At 38.4% G+C, this 18392-nt stretch overlaps 2 protein-coding genes across 8 annotated transcripts; one reads left to right on the top strand and one right to left on the bottom strand.

Annotated features, from left to right (window-relative positions):
• Positions 1–169: 169 nt before the first annotated feature.
• On the bottom strand, positions 170–4742 carry LOC137133606 (uncharacterized). Its single transcript, XM_067517390.1, has 5 exons — positions 4430–4742; positions 2460–2783; positions 2063–2371; positions 1761–1872; positions 170–1567 (listed from the first exon to the last, which is right to left on the bottom strand). Exons 1-5 carry the CDS (start codon positions 4470–4472, stop codon positions 1552–1554), a joined length of 804 nt encoding a protein of 267 aa, XP_067373491.1. The 5' UTR covers positions 4473–4742; the 3' UTR covers positions 170–1551.
• Positions 4743–6293: 1551 nt separating this feature from the next.
• On the top strand, positions 6294–18359 carry LOC137133604 (amyloid-beta A4 protein-like). Of its 7 annotated transcripts, none has more exons than XM_067517379.1 (18): positions 6296–6524; positions 9110–9277; positions 9424–9553; positions 9644–9756; positions 10188–10378; positions 10467–10699; positions 10871–11038; positions 12463–12596; positions 12763–12837; positions 12949–13107; positions 13340–13468; positions 13704–13803; positions 14218–14285; positions 14621–14744; positions 14964–15011; positions 15848–15939; positions 16035–16181; positions 16336–18359. In XM_067517379.1, exons 1-18 carry the CDS (start codon positions 6465–6467, stop codon positions 16435–16437), a joined length of 2241 nt encoding a protein of 746 aa, XP_067373480.1. In that variant the 5' UTR covers positions 6296–6464; the 3' UTR covers positions 16438–18359. The 7 variants fall into 7 exon arrangements, 5 of the variants coding, with proteins under 5 accessions (XP_067373484.1, XP_067373480.1, XP_067373482.1 ...); XM_067517381.1 differs by having other exon boundaries at positions 16050–16181; XM_067517383.1 differs by lacking the exon at positions 14964–15011 and having other exon boundaries at positions 6295–6524; positions 16050–16181.
• Positions 18360–18392: the final 33 nt, after the last annotated feature.

The following is an 18392-nucleotide window of genomic DNA, read 5'->3' on the forward strand; positions in this document are numbered from 1 at the left end:
AAATGGTGGTGTACTATAATTCACAACAATATCAAATGACATGTTTTCCTGTGGTGCCACCATGGTGTGCTGCAACCATGTTGTTGTTGTTTTGAATCAAACATTAGTACTTTCTGGGGCATGAACTTGCCTTCTGACATGGAAACGTAAAGTGAAAAACACAAGTTGGTTTCAGTTTATGCAGAGGATATTTATTTGATAAATTGTTCCATTATCTCCATCTTGCACACATCCACACAGAGCTGCCTCTGTACAACATTTCCTCGTGACAGACAAACACCTGTCTGAATTTGTTCCATATTTAAGATCCATTAACCAGTTTCAACATGTTTGGAGTCTATTCAACAACAAGGGTAACGTGAAGCAAAAGTGACCATGCATATAAAACCCCAAAAGGACATAGCAATACAAAAAACAAAGATGCAAAAAGACACAAGTTTTATAACTGGTTATGCAGATTAAAACCATTGTTCAGTTTTTCTTTCCTCTCCAAAATATTTTAAGTGTAGGTTTAATTTTTAGCCCCTTGTTCACCTTGAATAAGTCCACACATATTTTTGCAATTCATTGTCATTCAAGTTGCTTCAGATTTGGAATTTCCGACTCTAGGTACAGATGCAAAGCTGTTGATTAAACCCAAAATATAAGACCAGTGGTGGACTGGCCCTTTGGACCAGGAGATAGCTTCCCAGTTCCTAGTGTTCAGCAATATCTTTTTCTGAGTAGAAAATAAAAAAATACATATATTTTTTTAAATCTCTGGCTGTTTAGTTGTCCAGGTAGGGATTGTTCTCAGGCATTACTGTATCAAACCTTTTGAATGTCACAAATATACAGTATGCCACAGGGGTTCCCTCTAAACCTTCATCTCCATATGTATTACATACAATTACAAAAACCTCTTTATTTACAAAAAGTAAACTGTTTTCAAACATAAAAAGCTCACCAAAAACATTTACAAAAGAACTTACATTTGAATACATTTTCTTGTCCACTGAGGTTTCAAGACAATCACAATAGAGGGTTAAGTACTTATACAACATGCATCTTCAATATCTACATTACACACATTATTTATTTAATATTTTTCATTTGTGACTTTCTCAAATGTACATTTTTTGTTACTATAATTATAAGTATCAAATAGTGTATATGGGTAAAAACTAAGGCACAAGAAATTATTGAATGGCTCAGATTTATTTGATGTTATAGTGTATGTTTAGAAATACATTGAGTTTGAAGACATTTTTTGTGCTTTTTGTTAGTAATTGAGGTTTAACTGATTATCACTTATCTAAATGTCATGGAAGGCTATGTCTTTTTACAGATATTGATTTGAAAGAAAAAACATTAACACCTGCCATAAAAGTTCATAAAATTGGCAACACAAAATTCCACAAGTGGCATCAACACACGATGAAACCTGCCCATAAACAGGTTCAGTGGGAACAACGCCACATGCATAACCACTGTTCAGTGGAAAGTGTTCACAACGTGTTTTACATTGTTCATAATGTGTTCAGGAACTGAAGTAATCAGTTTCCACCTTTTTCATCTCGGTAATCTCCTTTAATAAAAACAAAAGATATGGAAAGACAAATTCCATTAAGACAATAACAAATGTAAACAGAGAAGAGTGAAACTGACAGTGTTTTGATTTAATGAGTGAAATAAGTATTGTGCAACTAGTTAAAAGGTCAATGGAAATTTGAATGTTTCAGGAAGATCTCTGGCATTTTAATGATCACTTTAAAACTTACTCTGTGCGTTTCCAGCGCCACCACAAGACCAGGGAAAACCCAAGGACCACGAAAATAGGAATCACTTTAAAGGGTATCCTGAAATCTTTTATTACTGTTTGTTTCAGCTTCTCTGTCGAGAACAAAGAAAAATGGATAATAGTGACACAATAACTATTTGTTTTTTAATTTGATGCAACAGACTTTATCTTAAACAATAAAGTACTATAGATTTCAAATTATGTATTATCATTATGATTGTGAATTACTTTTCTATATGTAGTATTATTATACTCCTCTCCAAAACAAATGGAAACAATTACCATGTTTGCTGTCGCAGCTACTTTCTAGTTCAGTTGAAATGCCTTTGGCCTTGACATCACATTTAGGTTCTGAGGTCCCCTTGAGTTCAGTGGTGAGTTTGCTGCTGAAAATGTGGAGGCCAGTAGGGTCTTCCAGGGAATATGTGTACGTTATAGAAGTTGTGGATGAATTTGTTAGCAGCTGGCTATCTAAATACCACTGAATCTCAGCGTCTCTGTAGTGTCCTGCTACATCACAGTGGAAATCCTTCGCACTTGAACTGTCATTCAGATTGCTGGCTGAGTTCTTCTGACAAACACGGTAGAATGCTGGCGAGAGGATGTGAAGGATTATGCTATAAATTAATGAATTTTTGATCAAATACTGCAATAATAAATATAAAAATAGTTGCCTCACCTTGAACTTTCAGATACACAAAGAAACGATTGTATGTCTCATGGCTGTAAAAACTGCATCTGTATTTCCCCTGATCATTAACTGTGATGTTGGTTAGAAGAAGAGAGCAATTATACCTATCCTGAGCTACAAATATTTTGGCCCTTCCCTTATATAGTTCACTGAAGTTTGAAGATGAAAACACTGTAGTTTTTTCTGGCCCTTCTTTTTGCCATCTAAAATCTTTATTTTCATTTCTGTTTGAGCAGGGACATTCCAGCAGGACACTGCTGTCTAAGATGCTCATAAATATCCTGTCTTCAACAAATTTGACCTCTTCATCACCTAGAATAGAAAAGGTTACAATGGATTAGTTTAATTGTCAGAGAGTCTCTAAAGTGTCGAAAGTTGTTATTTAGCACATACAGTACACAGTTTAACATTTAAGCTGGTTCGACTTAAAATGTTTATCTGCTGCGGTAAAAGTTGAGCTCATGTACACACAAACACCCCCACACACACTTTACTGTAGGGTCTATACCAATAAGTTCCATTCTGCTATTTACTGTGGACAGTTTAGTGGAAATTCACTGACCCATGTAACTCTCACCCTTTTTTATGGTGCTTTGTTCAAACACAATTGCACAGCTGTTCCGACTCTCAATTTAGTTATTGCTGAGATTTACAATTTGGCATGTAACAATATGTAATGTAATTTCTGGTGTCATAAGGCATAATAATTGAGAATCAGGCCATTACCAAAGCTTATAGGTCTTTTTCACTTTATATATTTATGTTCAATACTATAGCATCCTAATCCAAAACAAATAATAATGCATTTGCAAATGTATGTGTTAATGTATTTGATGATTACTTATCTCGAACACACTTTATTGTTCAAAATGGCATTGACAGCAAATTCTAATACTTTCTATTTTAGGGAAAAAGCTGTAAGCCACAACAACAGCCTGTCACATTGTTGTTTTCTCTGTTGCCTTCTGCCAGAGGTTTTCCCCTCCTCCCCATTTTCAACCAGTTTGCCAATGGCAAACTGAAATGTTTATAATTCTTCTAACATCCTGATTTTCTGAAAGTACTTTGAGATTCATTATATAAAATAAATATATAAAAAAAATATAAAATAAATATATAAAATAAAATAAACTGAACTGAACTAAATTTAACTGATGTGCCTGACATGCTGGAGACTCTTAAATGTATCATTTTTAATTAATTTATTTAATGACTTAATTCTTGACAATATAAAGCTGTTAAAGCCATAGTCCTACGATTGATGATGGTCTTCCAAAAAGGCTTACACAAAATCCAATAATATCTTACAAATCATTATGATAACAGTTCAAACTAAACCAAAACACATATTTACATTAGTAATCATAAAACTTAATGCTCAAGCAGAATATCATTGTTAACCTGTCACCCTAAATACAAGGTAAGCCTCGTTTAACATGTGAAAATACTTTCACACAGTAGAGGAATGTGTTTGATTGTGGATTATGTCTTTACTTGTATTATTAGCGGTAAACCGATACACCAAAGCAGCCGTTGACATATATGTCTACATCATTTAACACTGCACGCAGCACCAGCCTGCCAACTGGGTGAAAGCTGAAAGCGAGTCAGCCATGAAAAAACATCTTTTTTTTCTTAGTGATAGATTACACGAATATAACATTTACCAATGAATATCTTGCAAGTGTAATAAGAGGGCACACAGTTTGGGTTACGTGACGTAATCACATGAGGAATTGGGAATAGCTTTGTCAGGTCTTTGCGCAAACTTGGCAAGTGGTGACATTATGAATGAACTTCTCCACGAGGCAATAACTTTAATACAACGACAACGTAGCTACTGCAGCAGAGACACATGGAAAACGCTACACCGATTGTGATACAGTGTGATAAATTTGCAGAGAGAAAGAATATAAGGCGTGCTCGGCAGAATCCAGCGATGATTCATTTGAACTTACCTGAAACAGCTACCACTAATAATAATCCCAGAAATATCCTCATGTCTGCACATAAAAAAGGACTATGGATCTGATGCAGTCCACTCCGACAGATATGCTGCTATTTTGATGTAACAGTTTCAAAAAGCATTATTTTAAAAATCATATTAAATGTAAAGATCCGCTAAATATAGGTGGATAAAATCCCAACTCGAGAACGAGGCAGCAAACTGAACACGTCTGTACTCAACCACTCTCACTCTTCTTGGAGGAAATGTGGAGCAGGGCAGGGTAAAGTCTGATAGTCTGATATCAGTGGCAATGAATCTTGAATTTCCGGAACGTCGTCAGCATATAACAATCTAAGTTGCTTCAGAACCACAGGGACCTCCCCTTATTGGGCAATAACAGATATCAACAAAATGAACATCTGAGCCCTTTTAAATTCTATGAGGACATTTTACAGACAGACAATAATAATAATGCAACACATGTATCCCCTAATACTACCCCTAGTTCTTTTTTTCTTATGGTTAATGTGTTACTCCAGGCATTGTATTGCTATGTTCTGTGTAAACAGTTAATCCCTTAGGCTGGGTGGGGAAGTTAAATACAGAGCTGGTCAGAGCTGTGGCCAGGAGGGCCCTCTGCCAGACGTTAGCAGGATTCACACTTCCTTTAGAAAAAGGTGCCAAAGCTGTCATTGTGGCCAGAGAAATGGCACTACGTGGGGCTTGTGGTGGCAAAGTGTTTTCTGAAACTTTGCATTGTGCTAGGGATTGCTTCCTCTTGGTGACAGGCCCATTTGTCAGAGGGATCCCTGACCCAAACCATTTCGCTATTAACTTCTTCTTAACACGAACTGGTAAATAAAAAGCCAGCACGTATCTAAAGACCAAAAACACCATGAAACAAGTAGAACTCAGAGGGTACTCACAGACCAAGCTTAGTTGGCTTATAAATGGTCTGCTTTTAATAATGTAATGGGGAACAAGACTCACCATGGTCAATCTGAGCAGTGTGCAACTACAGAGCTCATACACAGCAAAAAGTGATGTCTACAGAGGTGGCAAACCTACACAAACTACACACACAGAAATACAGTAAATACAAGTACAAAGGGAATATTCAGAATATTGGCCTAATCACTGCAAGTGCCACATCAAATATTTCACTCAAGTAAAGGTTCTAAGCAGATTATTTACACTTTACTTAAAGTACAACTGTAACAGTACTTCTCTTAGAAAAAAAATCGATATGAAACAATATTGACTATGGTAATTATAGCATAACATGTACAGTAATAAAAAATGTTGAAAAGGTGAAGTTGAAGTTGATTTTAAACTCTTTATGTGCTGACAAGTATGATACAGGAGCATTTATTAGTTCATAGTTTTTTGAATAAAAAATGCCAGCTGATATTAATGTTGTGGCTGTTGTTGAAAATGAATGTAGAACCTTCTAGACAAAGTGGGCTGACCAAGTTTGAGGATAAAACAGACAAGAACAATAAAATGTATAATAACATCATTATTATAGAGCCATACAAATGATGCAAACTGACTGGAAATCATTATTCACCATATGAGAAACTGTCTTATCTATGAACACAGGTCACATGGCTTTTACACGACACCTCCTCAAATTAAGACATTGGACGCACATTCCCGAGGAATAACAGACAAAACATATTGTTGAGACCCATATTTTTAGCTCTAAATCTGTGTATAACAGCTTTAAAGTAATTTCCTAAATGTACCCAGAGGGGGTTGCTCTATACAGACTGGCTCTCCATTGAAAAAGCTCAGGACATGGCCCTGGTTAAAACGCCTGTATTTGGACACTCAGTGATACCCGCTCCCTACTCCCGCCCCCATCCAATCCCAACACATTGCTCCTGCCCCACACCGTCACCATCCGGAGCTAAACAGGGAGGGATCAACGGGACTGGAACGGCTTCGTCCGGCGCCGAATCGACACGCGTAATAACGTAGCCTTAATACCTTTGTCCTAACGGGAAAACCACAACGGGAGTGCTGGATACCGGGAGGACGGAATGGGCGACATCGCGGCGTTTCTGCTGTTACTGGTGGCGACCTTGACGCTTTCATCCGAGGTGAGTTGTGAGGGAAATCTCAGCCTGACGTACAGTGTTGCCTGGTCCATGACACCTCTCTCGTCAGACCAGCAAACATCGCCATGTCCAGACAAATCTATTACACCTAATGACAGTAGAGCTTACGGATATTGATCTGTTTGATGGGAAAGCTGATAACGGCGCCTACTAAACACAAGATCGTTCCTCCTGGATTTATCCCAGGCCCACATACGTGTTCAACCACCGTATTATTATTTTTCAGCACAGTTTCTAACGTGTTGTTTTTGTGTTTACCGACATAACAAGTGGACAGTGTACACAGATTACATGCAATGTTAGCAAGATAAACCCTAACAATACTACCAAGGCCTAGCGAGTTCCATGTCAGTGATTGACAGCTCAGCCATGATAGACGTGTTTTTAATTTTGTTTTGGGGTCATTTTCCATGCAGTTCTGTATAATTCTCTGCCATAAAGTATGCAGTGTGTAAGTCGCTGTGATTTTCTTAACAATAAGTAACGCTAGCTTTATATCTGAGATAAGACCCCAAACAGTTGGTGCTATTTTGGTCTAGAGAGCTAGCCGTTAGCGTCTGCTATCATTTTCCAGCAAAATGACAAGCATTGGCATGGCAACTGCTCTGTTCCAGCGCAGTATTATGAGATATTTAGCCAGTTTGTCATGTTATTTGTTTAAAATAAACTCTCTAACACTCAAGTTAAGCCTGTCAAATGACAACACACGCAGTTATTATTTAAATTGCCGATAAGAGCTGATACCGACGTTGGCTGTTAGCAGTGCTAATGTGTGGTGTTCGGTATTGCTGCATCGACCTGGCCCACTTGGTCCAGCAGCGTTGCAGCTGTTGGGTGGTGGTGATCTTGCTGATGAAAAGAAAAAAAAGGGATGCAGCTTTTTTAGTTAGACACAAGCAAGATGGCGCCTGCAGCCAGCTGCTGTGTTGGACCAGAGTGAAATTCACAGCTCAGGACCAGCTGGAAATATGATGGACAAGGAGACACACATCATTAGATTCACTGTGTTGTTTTTTTATCACCATGTTGCTTTTGGGGAGAATGCTATTATATAGTTCAGGCTCATTACTATACCAACAGACAGACTGTCGCCAAATCCCTATGTGCTGCAGTGAAAAATGTCTCTACACCATGCAAGACACGCGATTTGATGTCAAGGACTTTGCTTTAAGAAAGTGTTCGTCCTGAAATAGTGATTAATATTGTTTTACTCTGCTGTTACTAAACCATTCTTGTTATATTTCTAGCTTGTATTAGATGGTATGATGCTGTTGTTATACAGTAAATAAAGCATGTTGTTTACACCTTTTGTTTTGATTTTTGGGATGCATTTGACAGTGCCATTTTTATTAGGGTAAGGCATGTCTGAGAAGAGGCTCTTTACAGCCTACTCATTTAATCCAGTTCAATACCTTATATTGCAGTGTATTCCATTTTTGCACCTCCTGATTTTTAGACTGCAGGCTGAGTCACGATGGAAGAGTCATACAGGCCCTGCAGCACCAATACCTAGATGTGATAACCTTTGTAAAGTGTTGAGACCTGCCGCAACACTCTCCTACAGTCACACAGCTTTTTCGTTGATGTGAGACTAGGTCAAACTGGTTATTGCAGTGTAATCATAGACCAAATAAGGACACAATCCAAATACTGGTCCCACATGCCTTGATATAGCTATCCCTTGAATTACCTTCTCACATGATCTGTACACTTCAGCACTACATATCATCACATGACACTATCCTTGTTCAGCCATGTGTTGGTTTATGCCTGTATTGCTTAATGTTTCAGTTTTTCTGTTTCTGCTTTCTTGTTTTGTTTTATAATGAGCCAGACAGACGTATCATGGTGCCTAAAAAAAGGAACTGCTCGATTTTTTTAAACAATAGTTTTTTTAGTGGCCTTACGAGATGGGAAAAAGTAATTTTAGTGGATAGATACAATAGGCTATATTTTCCTGACTTGCAGGAGGCTTTTATGATAATTTACAGGTAAACAGTATCAAGTCAGAGTTAGTCATTTTAAAGGCCAGTTTACACGGCCCATGGGGTGAAACATAATATTTCCTCCAATTGTTTCCCCAAACAGGAAGAACATTCAGGGCAAGGACCTATATCCCGTTGGACAGTAGCAATTCAAAAGAAATTCAGGAGAAAGTTGAGGTTGTTTGCAACACCTTATTTTCTCATTATTTGGTTTTAATAGCCTAAGCCCTTTTTTCTACATCAATAGACTTTATGTGGTCATCCCTATTCCCTTGAAGCTTTTGTATCTAATAAATAAATAAATAAAAGTTTATATGAAAGGCTGACATGTGCTGCCCTGTTACTGTAATTCTAAACTTTATGGCTTATGAACAGAAAACCTTGCTTAAGATTATACCAGCAACAGTTTAATATACTTATTTATATCAGATAGCTAAACATACAGTGATAATATTAAATTATCTGAAAAATGTCTTCTAAATCTATAAGTTCTATTAAGCCACATACTGGATTCACCCTGTACCTATCTAAACACAGCTTTTTTTTTGTTGTTGTTGACCTCTTTTTCCCCTTTATGTTCAGGTTCCTTCCGATGACTCTGTGGGCTTGCTGACTGAGCCCCAGGTGGCCATGTTCTGTGGGAAGCTCAACATGCACATCAATGTGCAGAGTGGAAAATGGGAGTCTGACCCCTCTGGCACCAAGAGCTGCATTAGCACCAAGGAGGGCATCCTGGAGTATTGCCAAGAGGTATTTATGCAGACTGAGAAAGCACTGCAAAAACAGAGAAACACATAAGGGCAGGGAGGGAGAGAGCCAACGAACTAGATGACACAGGTCGAGGAAGGCAGATAATGAAGTGAGATAGAACATTAAATCGTCTGACTTTTCTCCAGGTGTACCCAGACTTGCAGATCACAAATGTTGTTGAGGCCAACCAGCCCATCAGCATCCAGAACTGGTGCAAGAAAGACCGCAAGCAGTGCCGCAGTCACACACACATTGTGGTGCCATACCGCTGCCTGGGTAAACAGCTATAGTGATATGTGTATGTTAATGAGTGTATTTGTGTCATAAGTATTAAAGCATACAAACCGAGGCTTATTTATTTTACAGTTGGGGAGTTTGTGAGTGATGCTCTGCTCGTTCCTGATAAGTGTAAATTCCTGCACCAGGAGCGTATGGACCAGTGTGAGAGCCACTTGCACTGGCACACTGTAGCTAAGGAGGTGAGAATAAGACAGCATTTTATCTTAATATGGACAATATACTGTTGCAGATTATGCTACCAGATTAATTAATCTGCTAGAAGCTCCTTCTTTCTACTTCTAACTATTATACTCACTGAATGACTCAGCACTCCTTAATTTCTTCAGACTCATGTCTGCTGTCAGCTTATTCTGCCCTTTGTACAGATTTGTTTCTTGTAGTTTAGTTTCTTCTTGATTAATATTTGTGCTTCCACAGACAATAGTCTGTTATATTTTTGTTAATATTAATTATCTGTGCATTAGACTGATACTACACTCTCCATCACCAAGGATTACCACGTCAAGCACTCATAAGGACTGAAACACTTGATTGTGGTTGCTCTGTAAATGATGTTTATACACTAAAGGATTGAAGGAAGTTATGATTAATGCCTGTTAATAAAAAATAGTCCTGTGGAGACCGCTCCATGAATCTCCATGATTACGGGATGCTGTTGCCATGTGGCATCGACCGTTTCCGAGGGGTGGAGTTTGTCTGCTGTCCAGCAGAGGCAGAAAGAGAGTCAGACAGCACAGATGTAGAAGGGGAGGCGTCTGACGTCTGGTGGGGTGGAGCCGAGACGGAATATTCTGATAACAGGTATTATCAAAGCAAACATGCCATCCCCATTACGTCACCAAACACAGACTTGTCGATACAAAGACTGAACTAACTGCTGTATTTGCAGCATGTCACGCACAGCAGACACCGAACCTGCCATCAGCGAGGATGATGAAGATGAGGATGAACAGGTGGAAACGTTTGAAAGAGATGAGAATGGAGATGGAGATGAGGATGACAAGGACGATGAAGAAGATGATGACGTGACAGATGAACAGGATAGCGATGAGCGTAGTGCTAATGTTGCCATGACGACTACCACAACCACAACCACTGAATCAGTTGAAGAAGTTGTCCGAGGTGAGAAATCTAGTAAAGACTATCCCTTTGGGTGCATGTACTCAGTCATCATATGTTTGTCATCATGTGTTGTTTGGGATGCTTTCATTTTTTTCCCATAAGGTTCAGAAGCTCACATTTCATTTTTATTTTGATGTATAATTTGCATTTGCCTGTGTGTACGTATCTCAGCTGTATGTTGGGCTCCTGCTGAGTCAGGCCCCTGTCATGCCATGCTGGAGCGTTGGTTCTTCATGCCTGAGAAAGGCCGCTGTGCTCCCTTCTTGTTTGGGGGCTGTGGGGGCAACAGGAATAACTTTGAGTCTGAGGAGTACTGCCTAGCTGTCTGCAGCAGCTCATGTAAGTCCCAGGACTGAAGCCATATGAATCCTGAATTGTCCAAACCATCAGCCTGTTTTCTGTCCTCAAGCTACTGCATATTGTCTCTGTGTCTAATTCACTTTCTCTGCTTTACCTTTTTCTTGAGTGTCTGATGGCTCTTAACCAGTAGGAGAACTGCATTAAGAGAAGTGCACTTGATATTGCTCTAGTATAGTCTTTATTATGACGGGATCCATTTGCTGATTCCTTATTAGCCCAAGCTAAGAAGGCCGCATTTCTCTCTGAATTTAAGGAACCTTTGTAATTTGTCTTGTCGTGGTGCTGTGACTGTATAGGTCTTTAAATAAAGCCTTTGAAAAATGTGGCCATTAATTTGAGACTCATCTATTTTTGTTTAAAGACCTTTCCCACAAAGCAAAACGTTTTGTTGTCAAGCTTTTGCTAAGATGATTATTTCTGTTTTTGTGTCTGTGTGAATATGAAATTTCCACAAGCGGTCAGTTAGCTTAGCTTAGCACACATTCGGAGAGAAGAAGCTACCCTGTTTCTATTCTTTGTGCTACTTCCATTTGTTTAATATTTAAACATAATAAAAGGGGAAAACAAGCATACTAGGTGAACATGAAGCTGTCATTCACTACCAAATAATTTATTTACTCTTTTCTTCACCTTCTAACAAGCAACACGGTTATTTCTTACAGCATGTGGACAAACCAGCAGAAACACTGAACCATACATTTCTGTGTGCATCTGCATGTATTTCAGCACATGTGTATTTGCATGCCTTTCATTGTAGTTTGCAGTTGTAAGGTCTTATGCCTGCTGCCACCATGCATTCGGACAAGTTATAGAAGTTTTAAGAATGTCATTAACTACCTTTTAGTATGTTGAAAGCCATATTTTGTGTGTCAGGTCAATATGTTGATTTTCTGTTTCCGTCCAGTTAAGCACCATACTCCTCAGCAGTACAGCGTCTACCCTTATCCTGACTCAGCACAATCCATCTTATCTCCTGTCTCCCACATTAAACAAAGCTGCAGATGAACATAAAAACACACTTTTCTGGGAAACCTTGTGTCTCTTGATATCACATGTCTCTTTTTACCACATTATTTTTGTAGATATTAAAACATGTATATTTGTGTTACCAACCTATCATATGTTATTAACACACGTGTTCATCTTTTTGTTGTTCCTACAGTCTGTAAAATCACTGTGATGACTGTTGTATGTGTGTCCTCAATTGATACCCTGTATGATTCTAACACTATTGAATGCATTGTGTGTTTCAGAGTCACTACGATCAGTGTTAACGTGCATTTACCCTTCCTGCAACCTCTTACTTATATTATTGTATTATTGTTCTCTGAGTCAATCTCTCATATCATAATGTTTTCTCCTCTGGTCTGTATTTGATCGCTCTCTTTTTTTTTCCCTTCTAGTGCCCACCATGGCCCCCAGTCCTCCGGATGCTGTGGATCAGTACCTTGAATCTCCCGGGGATGACAATGAGCACACTGACTTCCAAAAGGCCAAGGAAAGTCTGGAGGCCAGACACCGTGAACAGATGTCCCAGGTATGTGTAAGACTGTGTTTAGGTTAACATTTACATCCTAAACCCTCTCTGGCATTTTGCACTGTGTGTCAGTGTGTCCTAACATCTAAGCTGATGGTTACAACAGTTACTTTTGTCAGGATAAACTGACTGCTTTTGTCCCTGATGTGATGCTCTTTATGTTCAGGTGATGAGGGAGTGGGAAGAGGCTGAGAGACAGTCTAAGAATCTTCCGCGTAATGACAAGAAAGCTGTCATTCAGGTAGGACATGTGCTGTAATGCACATGTAAATAGTGGTGTCCTAATTTAAAATATTTGAGTTCCATAAACATAAAAAATTGCAAGAAAACAGAAATATGATCATATTTACAGCACTTCCAGGAGAGGGTAGAGGCCCTGGAGCAAGAGGCAGAAGGGGAGAGGCAGCAGTTGGTGGAAACCCACATGGCCCGAGTTGAAGCTCTTCTCAATAGCCACCGACGCCTGGCTCTGGAAAATTATCTCAGTGCCCTACAGGCCAACGATCCAAAGGTATACCTACACACATTCAGACACATATTCACAAACATACCTTGTTCAGTTCTTAGAATAAAGAGCTGTTGTATTAGGTCAAGGGTGTGTGCAGTCAAAGGCATTAATTAAATGAAAGAATCTGGAGACAAGTAACAACAGTTTTCTCAGTACATTTGTCCTGCTTTCTTCTTAATTTCTTCTTTAATAATGAAGTGTATATTAAACAAACAAAAAATAATCCCATCACCAGCCTCGTCAGGTGTTGACCCTGCTGAAGAGGTACATCCGTGCAGAGCAAAAGGACAGACAGCACACGCTAAAATGCTACGAGCATGTTCACAATGTTGATCCCAAAAAGGCAGCACAGATGCGACCGCAGGTACTATACTTCACACACCTGTCAAAATCTTTAGGTGCACTAAAACTTTAATGTAAAAAGATACTACAATATTTGTATTGGTAAATTCTTAGTTTAATAAAAATTTCATGATGTATACTATCCTATTAGGTTTCATTTAGAAATTGGTCATTTTTAAATGGAATTGGAAGATCTAAATTTTTAACCTATAGTTTGTTTGTTTTTAATCCTGGAACCTACCTAACTTTTCCTTTAGGTTTTGACCCATCTTCGTGTGATTGATGAAAGGATGAATCAGTCACTGGGTCTCCTTTACAAAGTGCCTAGTGTGGCTAATGAAATACAAAGCCAAGTTGGTAAGTGTTTTCTTCAAGTATATATGATGTTTTTTCCTAACACACATCACACAGACACCATTTTCAGATTTTAGATTTAAAAGGGAACCCTTTTATTTTAGGGACCTTGTTTTAAAAGTATAGTCTGACATTTTAGAAAATAAGTTTATTGATTCTTCCAGAGACAATCAATACAATTTCTGCTTTTAAATGTGTTACATTTTGGTAATGTTGTTACCTAGTGCTGATGTATCAAATGAGTATAATTAAATCATAATACAAACCACACTAATTAAGCGCCCCTGCTGCCTCCACAGTGCTGAGGGAGGATACGTTTTACAGTCTGCTGATAATGCAGCATTTCTACAGTTAGTTTGTCCTCAGAACAATGTATGGACATTACATAGGCTCATTTAACTCCTTTTTTCTTCTTAGCACTTACAGTGCAAAGATTTCAGGCAGCGCTCTCTCAGCAAGTCTCTTCCCTGCAGAGCGATAGTCGGGTGAGTTTAGCTACACCCACTCACATATCCGTTGAGTCTGTCCTGTATAAGTTTGTCATCAGAATGATGCAAGAGAAAGTCAGCACAGTCATGCACAGAAAATCTTGTTACAGTTGGGTGTAGTTTGATTTAATGCAGAAGGAACACAGTAAGACACACTTTCAGGGCACTGGCCAACTTTTTTTCCTATGCCTTAATTAGATTGCCCAGCTGATTACTAATATCTTTATAGTGAATGAATACAAGTGTAGCTATAGAGTAAAAGCAATATATTCTTTGAGATCACAGCTTTGAAAATGATGACTGGCTTTTCTAACACTACTCTGTATTTGCAGGTGGATGCCAGGGTGAGTTATGGTAATGATGCTCTGATGCCTGATCAGGCCTACAGCTCTGCTCCTATGGACCCTGGTCTGGATGGAATCAGCTTCAACCAGCCCAACACAGAGATAAGGCACGGTAAGACACTAACACGTACAGAACACACATTACTAAAGAAAGAGATGTATCGTTATAAAGGACATTCAGCATTTACATGACTCTTGGTACAGCAACAAAACGCATCTTAAAGTTCAGAGTTGTTATAAGATGCAATTTGAGAAACTGAGTGATTCATAAGAAAATTCATGGTAATTTAACTTAGCAATTTTCGTTTTGTTCCTTGAATGTTGCTTGCAGTTGAGCCTTATGATGCTCGTCCAGATAGAGGACTGCCTACACGACCTGGTGGGTGTGTTTAAGTCTTGTATGGCTGTGAGCAACATACTTGTTATCCTTCTGTGAGAAGTATGCTATTGAAAAAACAAGACAAACATTTAACAAAATTTGTCCTAGTATGACATATCTGACCAGTAAAGTCCTAAAATCAATTCTGACTGGTAACCAGTGGGGATACACAGTGTCATTTTGAATTATTTAAAAGCCTAACCAGATATGATTTCCACTAGCTGAAGGCATTAGATATTTTATTGGCTTAGTCCTAAGTAAAATAAATATTCAAGACATGAATGATTGAATTTCATCACAAAAGAAGAAGAATCTGATGTTTTTAAATGCACTTCATCTGGAGGAAACATTTCAAGAGCTTGAGAGTTGTTTATCAAAGGAAAGAACCATTTCTAAAACACACCCAGGTTTAGAAACCAAGGCAACCATAAACGATGTCTCAATTATTTTTATGTAGCTGGATGAGGTTCTGGAACGTCCGACACTTTATTTCTGACATTTGGTTTGCTCCTAAAGCAATATGGCAAATTGAATGGAATCTTGTTTTGACCTTTTTTTTTAAATTTGTGATTTGAGTAAGTAAATAATGTAACATTAACACTAAGATAAGTATGTCATAGTTGCTGCAGTATACAGTTTGCTCATATTATTCACGTCTTAGTTTGAAATCAGTCCCTGCCATTGTATGTGTATTTAAATTTGTTTTAGATGATTAAAAAAACACTTCCAAATAAAGCCTTGTATATGAGACATAAAATTGCTAGTTCACTATTACATGTCTTTATTCACATCCGTTTTTGGTCTATACTTTATAAGGCCTACTCCTTTTCTTTCAGGATCTGCCCTGAAGCCAGAGCAGAAGCCAGAAGTGCGGACGGTCAATAAAGAGACCCAAAATACAGGTTATGAAGTTTCCCATCAAAAGCTGGTAACTAAAAATGTTTAAATCTAGCACATTACATTTCAGGGTGTTATTTTTGTTGGTGCTGTGTGTGCACAATTATTTTTGCTTTTTAATGGGAGGTGTTTTTTGCTGAGGATGTGGGGTCCAATAAAGGTGCCATCATTGGACTAATGGTTGGAGGGGTTGTCATAGCAACAGTCATCGTCATTACTTTGGTGATGCTGAGGAAGAAACAATACACATCTATTCATCATGGTGTAATCGAGGTAAAGAAAGTCATTCTGTGTGAAATGTGGAAAGGAAAATTGTGTTTCAAATTGTCATCCATATTGGAATACATTTTTTCTTTATTTGTCAGACAAGCGTATCTTGTTTTACCTGCACATTTCATCTGATCACAACAAAATTGTCTGTCGATAGGTGGATGCAGCAGTGACACCAGAAGAGCGACACCTGGCCAAGATGCAGCAGAATGGCTATGAGAATCCCACCTACAAATTCTTTGAGCAGATGCAGAACTAAAGAACTGCTCATCATCATTTGCTTCCCACCTGCACACTCCCACTTGGAGGATCTGTTCCATTCTGGTTCCTCACCCTCAACCCTTGCACCTACAGTCCCTCTCCCAGTTAAGGTGGTAGGAAAGGTGTGATGGCTGATTTTTATCTTGTGTGAAAGTTATGATAATATAAGCAAAAACTTTATACTAGTAAGGGGTTTGGGCCAGTGGAAACTGACATGGAACAAAGCCTCCCAATCCCCGATCCCTTGGTTGAACAGAGCAACATTAGCGCTTACATTTACCTACAATTGGTCAGACAAGGGTATCCTGTTTCACCTGCACATTTCAGCTGATCAAAACAAAATTGTCCTAGTGTTTGTACTGCAAACCCAACACCCTGCTGACTACTTCACTACTTAACATGGTGGCTGCAGCTGAGACCGCTTTGATGAGACTTTGCTTGATTTTCCTCAAAACTGTTCCGTACATCCCTGATCTCAGTTAACAGCTGTGCTGTGAATGATGACATAACAGCTCTTAGAGCTGGTGAGGGGAAAAGGGGCTCTCAAAGCGCCTCTCCAGACAATTAAAGCCCATGTGTTTCAGGTTTGTTTTTCAAAAAAGAATTTAAAAATTACAGAAAAATATATATAATCAAAATATATAAAAGTTGAAAAATACTGAATGTTTTGTTTTTTTCTTTGTAAGTGTAATATATGAAGACAAAGATTAGTTGTATGTAGTGCATGGCAATAATGACAGATACAGTAAACTGTGTGTTGAGGTCCTTAGGAGGGGTCCTCATACTAGATACTTTAGCAGGATTGTACATTTTCTAGTGTCTTCTTTGTGATCTTGTGATATGAAGAAGAAAAAGAGTATTCAGAATCTGGTGTGCTTTGTCGTCACACAGACTTGCTTTAACGGAATCTTGGCTTTTTATGCTCATCTCCATGCTTCACTGTTGTGTTAGCTGCATGGACAAAATGCTCTATATGTAATATATGAAGTGTAATAGTATTTGAAAGGAAGATGATTGTGTTACTGTTTGCATTCTATGCACTCTGTCATTTTGGAAGCCTATTATTACCAAATATTATTGCTGTTAAGTCCCTGACTCAAAATGTGGATCAAGGTCAAACATCAGAAAGTTTTTCCTTCAGTGTATCATTCCAGATGTATCATTCCATTGTCTCTCGATTGTAAATATTTGGAAGATGGAGGTCTGGTTCTCAGTAGCTCAGTGTATAATCATGCTCCACCTTCCTTTCGTTTTTGTTTTTGTGTTCCTCTGTCTCTTTCCTAACCCTCATTTCTCATGTTTATCCTCTGGTCGTTTCAGCAATATTGTATAGTAGTGCACTTGAGTTTATTTGATAAACAGACAGGATGTGTGGGGCCTATGAAGATCTGAGCAGTCTTGCTGTTAGTCCCACTCTCTCCACACACATTCCTTCACCAAATTTCACAGTCTATACATTCTATTTTTCTACATTTTCTGTACATTACACTCTTAGTCCTGTGGTTGATATTCCTTTACTTATCCTCTGTCAAGTCTCTTTATTAGACTTACCATCAGCACCAGGGAGATGACTGCAGCTCACATCAGCTTAAAGGCATTTCCCTTCCCATTAATTAAGTTATTAAAGCCACCTCCATTAAACATGAATGTGACATGCATATTGTGCATTTATACCATAGAAATACAACACATATCACATCTACACATTATATCTAGTGTAAAGAAGCACTAACTGAGGCTCTTAATCAGGTGAATGTTAAAAGAATTTGTATTGATACTCACTCTGGGTGTCCTTAAAGTGATAAAAACGTTTCATTGATTTAGTGGACCTTCCTATATGTGTAGTTAAATGATCCATTTGCTTAAGAGTATGACAAAGCTTTCTACACTCACTATACCATGAATAAAATTTTGAATGTACATTTGGCTGTGTCATTCTGAGTTTCCAGTTAT

The sequence above is a fragment of the Channa argus genome, chromosome 9 (assembly GCF_033026475.1).
Source record: "Channa argus isolate prfri chromosome 9, Channa argus male v1.0, whole genome shotgun sequence".
NCBI classification, from domain to species: Eukaryota; Metazoa; Chordata; class Actinopteri; order Anabantiformes; family Channidae; genus Channa; species Channa argus.